Consider the following 6,540-nt stretch of genomic DNA (forward strand, 5'->3'; position numbering starts at 1 on the left):
TCCTGGATATAAGCACTTTAGACATTAGATTATGAGTTTTGAGAAGGGTGCTGTTGTGGGGCCCCCGGCAGCGAGGTCATGGGAAAGTATTAGGATCAGGACAGTATTTACCTACTGAAGCTGCGAGGTAGGATTTCCACAACACCACAAACAGCCCGGCCGCACCGGATGCATAGCTCATCTCTGGCCACTGCGGAGCTCCGTGCCATGCCAAGCCTTAGGAACGTTTACTCTGTTCCCATGTACTCTACAAAATTAGACCGGGCACCAATATAACCTACATTTCAAAGCAGCCATGTGTGAACTTGTATATAAGTTCTTGGTCTTTGTTAAAATGGAAGCTTTTAGAGATGCCCGGGTGGCTCAGTGGTTGAGCGTCTGCCTTTGGCTCAGGGCGTGACCCCTGGGTGCCGGGATCGAGTCCCCTGTCAGGCTCCCTGCAAGGAGCCTGCTTCTCCCTCTGCCTGTGTCTCTGCCTCTCTCTCTCTCTCTCTGTCTAATAAATAAATAAAAAATCTTAAAAAAATCAAAAACAATGTACGTATCTTAACTTGACAATACTTTATTGGCACAGAGACATGAAGCAAGCAAATATGGCACCAATACGCTTGCCCCACACAGGTTTCTCGTCAACCTTCATTTTGTCTAAAAAAAAAAAAAAGGCAATATGTCTAAAGCACAATAAAGCAAGACACGATAAAGCAAGTTGTGCCTGTAGTGGTAAAAGAACAATCAATAATTGTGACTGTCAGTGGGATGGAGGCCAATAGTGCTCTCAACTATGCAGATGCTTACACAAACCCAGATTTTATTTTCCGTACCAAGAAAACATTGAGATTATTTAGTGCGCTTTCCATTTGTCCTCCATATGCGTGGAATTGTGTGAGCCTTTGAGCATGTTTGGTTGGAATTCTGAGGCCGTCATATGGCAGCACAAGTGAGGGCGTCTGTGTGCTATTCTCGGATTATTCCGAGAATATAATATAATAATATAATATGATAATATAATATTATTAATAATAATATAATATATTAATAATATAATGTAATATATAATATTAATATATAATATACAATGTATAATAATATAATATATAATATATATTAATACATAATTATAAACATATAATTATATTTATATTAATATATTAATATATTATCCTTATATATTTATTATCTATATTATTAATATAATGTATTAATATATGTGTGATATATTAGCATATAATATATTAATACATAATATAGAATATGTAATAATATATTAATATTAATATAATCATGTGATTATAATTATGTATTGATATATTATATATGATACATATCGTATACGATTATATATGATATATATATAATATATATAATAGAATATAATATAATTCTCGGATTATTTGGATCTTTCCAGTTTACGGTTATTGTAAAAGAATGCCGATATGAACGCTCACAAATTCTTGCAGGCTCTCTGATGGGCTCCCTAACAGAGTCTCAGAGGGGATCTCTCCACAGTGTCAGCATCCCACACGGAGACGCTGTGCTTCGGGGCACTCCTGATAAACAATCACCGGCTCGGGCTTCCATGAAATCGCATCCAGCTAGAGTCCATGGTCCCTTCAGGCCTCGGTTTGTCTGAGAAGAGAGAATGACTTGTGGCGGGCGCTCCTCTAGGTCGTATTCCCGTGTGAGTCCTTTTGTGGTCATAGACATTGCCCCGCCACGCAGAACAGCCATTCACTGTGGGGAACAGTGGGAAGGACACCCTCCCCGAGGCCCTTGCGAGGGCTGCACACTGCCCTGTGGCTTCAGGGCGCGTGCACCGGGAGGGAAAGCACGGCCGAACGTCAGGACCTGGTGGTCATTTGAAGCTTTGGGATCCCAATGACCATGAAGGCGACTGCGCAGGAGCAGTGGAAGAGAATCTGCAGAAAATGACAAAGGAAAAGTGCTCTTTTTCTTTCTTTCTTTCTTTCTTTCTTTCTTTCTTTCTTTCTTTCTTTTCTTTCTTTCTTTCTTTCTTTTTTCTTCTTTCTTCTTTCTTTCTTTCTTCTTCTTTCTTTCTTTCTTTCTTTCTTTTTCTTTCTTCTTTCTTTCTTTCCTTCTTTCTTCTTCTTTCTTTCTTTCTTCTTTCTTTTTCAAAAATTTTATTTATTTATTCCTGAGACACAGAGAGAGAGGCAGAGACACAGGCAGACGGAGAAGCAGGCTCCCTGTGGGGACCCGATGCGGAACTCGATCCCGGGACCCCGGGGTCAAGCCCTGAGCCTGGGCCAAAGCTCCACCCCTGAGCCCCAGACCATTACTTATCAGGGTCACTCTCCTCCAGACACCCGCCAGCCCCACGAAATAGCTACTAGGACAGTAGTTCTCAGATTCCACCGCTCGCTGAATCGCTTGGGAGCCTTGAGGAAACGTAGGCTTTCCCCGGTCACTGCGCACACTGTGCCGTTAGCGGGACAGGGTGGCACCTGGGCATCCCCAGATGACTCCGACGTCCAGCGAAGTCCGGGCTACCCAAGAGCCATCCTGGGAAGTCACTCACACCTGCAGACGTGCGCTCACATTCGTGTTGCCCCATCTGCGTTCCCCGGTTCACCTGGGAACACCTGCAGGGGCGGCCGTCACACGGCGCCTCATTGCTCTCATCCCTCTTGCTCTGAGTGGATACGGTGTGTCCTGCGGATTGAAGGCTCGCGGCAGCCCTGCATCAAGCAAGTCTTCCGGCGCCGTGTCCCCATGCCATCTGCTCACTCCTGGTCTCTGTGTCACATTTCGGTGATTCACCCAATATTCCAAACTGTTTCACTGTATTGCATCGTATTTGTTACGGCGATCTGTGATCAGCAGTGTTCGACGTGACCGTTGCACCACAAAGCGCCCCCGAATAAGAGGGCAAACAGTAACTGCGTGTTCTGGCTGCTTTAACAACCAGCCCCTCCGTCTCTTTCCCTGTTGGGCCTCCCTGTTTCCTCAGATACAACAAAATTGAAACTAGGCCCGTTACTGCCTCTACAACGGCCTCTAAGTGAGCGAAAGGAAGAGTCACGCACCTGCCACTCGAACTCAAAATCTAGCAGAGACTCAGCTTGGCGAGGAAGGCGTGATGAAAGCCGAGGCAGGTTAAAATCTAGGGCTCTTAAGAACCAGGCGGGGTCTCCTGTCTCCGTGACCCATCAGGGGATGACGAAGCCTGGGCGACAGCACGTCGGAGGGCGTTCAGTTTACTGAATATTTCAAGTCCGTTTTTGAGACCTCCTGCTCAGGAAGAAAGATTCCTTTCAAAGTACCGCTGCTCACGGGTGATGCGCCTGGACACGCAGGAGCCCCGACGACACGTGCCCTGAGGTTAAAGTTGGTTTCATGCCCCTAACGCAGCCGGTCCTGCAGCCCACGGATCAGACAGCAATTTCGACTTTCAAGTCCTATCACTCAAGAAATAACTGTTGTAAGGCTATTATTGCCACAAATAGTGATTTCTGTGATGGATCTGGGCAAACTAAACTGAAAACCTTCTGGAAAGGACTCACCGTTCTAGACGCCACGAAGAACATCTATGATTCACGGGAAGAGGTCAAATGTCAACATTGACAGGAATGTGGGAGAAGCGGATTCCAAGGCTCACGGAGGTCTGAGATGGGTTCAAGAGGTCAGTGGAGAGGTCGCTGCGGAATCTCTGGGAACAGCAAGAACCAGAGTTAGAAGTGGAGGCTGGGGACGCCCGGGGGCTCAGGGTGGAGCCTCTGCCTTGGGCCCAGGGTGTGACCCCGGGGTCCTGGGATCGAGTCCCGCAGCGGGCTCCCTGCATGGAGCCTGCTTCTCCCTCTGCCTGGGTCTCTGCCTCTCTCAATCTGTGTCTCATGAATAAATACATAAAATCTTTAAAAAAAAAAAAGTGGAGTCTCATAAAGATGGGACTGAATTGCTGGGATCTGAGGATCAAACCTGAACAGATGAGTCTCTGCTTGTCATGATGAGCAAAGACTGTGGTCTCGATGTTCAGCGGGGATCTGCTCCCGCTGACGGTGCTGTGAGGCTGTCGGGGTGACAACAAAGGACTGAGGGTGCGCGCAGCTAATGAAGTTCGACAGTGGTCAAATGCGGTCAAGAGCGTCGCATGCTGCAGAGAAATTGTTCATGAAAGGAGGCGTCGAGCCACACGGTGAACTTCACTGCTGCCTTGTTGAAGGAGATTCCCAGACACACCCCAACCTCCAGCCACCCAGGTCCGGGCCGGAGCCCCGCCAGCGGGAGGGTCGCAAGTCCCGAAGGCTCAGAAGGCAGTGAGCGTTTTTAGCCATAGAGAAAGTCTCTTTCAACTAAGGAGCGTACGTTGTTTCAGGCACAATGGTATCGCACCCGAAAGACTGCTGCAGGGTGTAGACTGTTGTAGGGTGTAGAGTGCTGCAGGGTGTAGACTGCTGCAGGGTGTAGACTGTTGTGGGGTGTAGAATGCTGCAGGGTGTAGACTGCTGCAGGATGTAGACTGTTGTAGGGTATAGAGTGCTGCAGGGTGTAGACTGCTGCAGGGTATAGACTGTTGTAGGGTGTAGAGTGCTGCAGGGTGTAGACTGCTGCAGGGTGTAGACTGTTGTGGGGTGTAGAATGCTGCAGGGTGTAGACTGCTGCAGGGTGTACACTGTTGTAGGGTGTAGAGTGCTGCAGGGTGTAGACTGCTGCAGGGTATAGACTGTTGTAGGGTGTAGAGTGCTGCAGGGTGTAGACTGCTGCAGGGTGTAGACTGTTGTGGGGTGTAGAATGCTGCAGGGTGTAGACTGCTGCAGGGTGTAGACTGTTGTAGGGTGTAGAGTGCTGCAGGGTGTAGACTGCTGCAGGGTATAGACTGTTGTAGGGTGTAGAGTGCTGCAGGGTGTAGACTGCTGCAGGGTGTAGACTGTTGTGGGGTGTAGAATGCTGCAGGGTGTAGACTGCTGCAGGGTGTAGACTGTTGTAGGGTGTAGAGTGCTGCAGGGTGTAGACTGCTGCAGGGTGTAGACTATTGTGGGGTGTAGAATGCTGCAGGGTGTAGACTGCTGTAGGATGTAGACTGTTGTAGGGTATAGAGTGCTGCAGGGTGTAGACTGCTGCAGGGTATAGACTGTTGTAGGGTGTAGAGTGCTGCAGGGTGTAGACTGCTGCAGGGTATAGACTGTTGTAGGGTATAGAGTGCTGCAAGGTGTAGACTGCTGCAGGGTATAGACTGCTGCAGGGTGTAGAGTGCTGCAGGGTGTAGACTGTTGCAGGGTATAGACTTGTAGGGTATAGAGTGCTGTAGGGTGTAGACTGCTGCAGGGTGTAGACTGCTGCAGGGTGTAGACTGTTGTAGGGTGTAGAGTGCTGCAGGGTGTAGACTGCTGCAGGGTGTAGACTGTTGTAGGGTATAGAGTGCTGCAGGGTGTAGATTGCTACAGGATGTAGACTGTTGTAGGGTATAAAGTGCTGCAGGGTGTAGACTGCTGCAGGGTGTAGACTGTTGTAGGGACTCTCATCACCAGGAAGGCAGCTCCGTGTGAGATGCCGCATGGAGTTTGTCAAATGGAACTTTTTTTTTTCAATAAAAGGTCAACTGTCCGAAGTAAGCGATAGCGGAGCCCGTAGCACATTCTCTTGTTTTGCTCTTCCCTCCGGGGCTCCTCTGCTCCTGGCCCCATGGAAGCGCGAGGGGAACTGGGTGGGCGCGTGCTCGCTTTCATGGGGGGCAGCTGGGCCGCCTCCTGCTTTGCAGAAGCCACAGTGACGTGTTGCTCGGGCTCCCGAGGCCCCGTGTTCCGCGCTCGTCGCTGCCGCACCCCTGCTCACCTCCCTTCCTCTCCGCCTGGTCGTTCTCTTCAGCCTGGTCTTCAGCTCGCGCCACCCCAGCCGCTTAGGACAGTCGCTGCAAGAACCTAAAAAGAAAGAAAGAGAGAAAACCGAAACACCCATGGCCATGGCCGGGCCCCCTGGCACAGACGGGCTCATCGGTTGGGGTGGAGTCCAGACTTCGGGCTTCCGGGCTTCACCTGGGCTGCGGGAGCTCGGGAACTGCGGGGACCCCCAGGGGACCAGGAGGGGAGTCCGGGGGGGGGGGGGGAGATGCGATGCACTGGCAGGCACAGAGGGCTCGGGCCGGCATGGTGGTGGCAGAGGCGGCCTTCGCTGGAACCTGGCGGGGAGCGCTGCCCCGGGGAGCCGAGTCCCGTCAGATCGGCGCCCGAGCTGGGGTTTGCTGTGGGCCTGGCTCCGTGCTGTCCTCCCACCTGGCTGCCGCCAGGGGCTCGTCCCGGGGCTGAGGGCTCTGGGGCCCGCGGCCCCACTTCTCCTGGGCTCTGAGCTGGCCAAGGGCCTCAGCACGTCAGGGCTCCCGGCCACAGAGCAGCAGGAGTGAGCAAGGTGCTGCGCACCTGGGACGGCCGAGAGCTACGGCTCCTGCGGGGTCACGGACGGGGTGAGCACACCTGGGCGCCCCGGGGCAAGGTCAGGGCCCACCCAGAGGAGCCACCTCCGAGGGTTGCGGGCGGGGACACAGCTGACCACGGGCCGAGGAAGCAGGTGCTGGGGGGGTTGACACAG

The 6,540-nt window shown here is 51.3% G+C and overlaps 1 protein-coding gene across 1 annotated transcript; it reads right to left on the bottom strand.

Moving 5' to 3' along the window:
* Positions 1 to 2,050: 2,050 nt before the first annotated feature.
* LOC112656272 (mucin-3A-like) lies at positions 2,051 to 5,635 on the bottom strand. Its single transcript, XM_025441470.3, has 3 exons — positions 3,937 to 5,635; positions 3,522 to 3,667; positions 2,051 to 3,416 (listed from the first exon to the last, which is right to left on the bottom strand). The coding sequence occupies exon 1, from the start codon at positions 5,512 to 5,514 to the stop codon at positions 4,330 to 4,332; it is 1,185 nt and encodes a 394-aa protein (XP_025297255.1). The 5' UTR covers positions 5,515 to 5,635; the 3' UTR covers positions 2,051 to 3,416; positions 3,522 to 3,667; positions 3,937 to 4,329.
* Positions 5,636 to 6,540: the final 905 nt, after the last annotated feature.

This window comes from Canis lupus, chromosome 26 (assembly GCF_003254725.2).
Source record: "Canis lupus dingo isolate Sandy chromosome 26, ASM325472v2, whole genome shotgun sequence".
Taxonomy (NCBI): domain Eukaryota; kingdom Metazoa; phylum Chordata; class Mammalia; order Carnivora; family Canidae; genus Canis; species Canis lupus.

Coding starts and splice junctions, on each gene's coding strand:
- LOC112656272 (XM_025441470.3), bottom strand. CDS start 5,514: ATGCGGCATCTCACACGGAGCTGCCTTCCTGGTGATGAGAGTCCCTAC.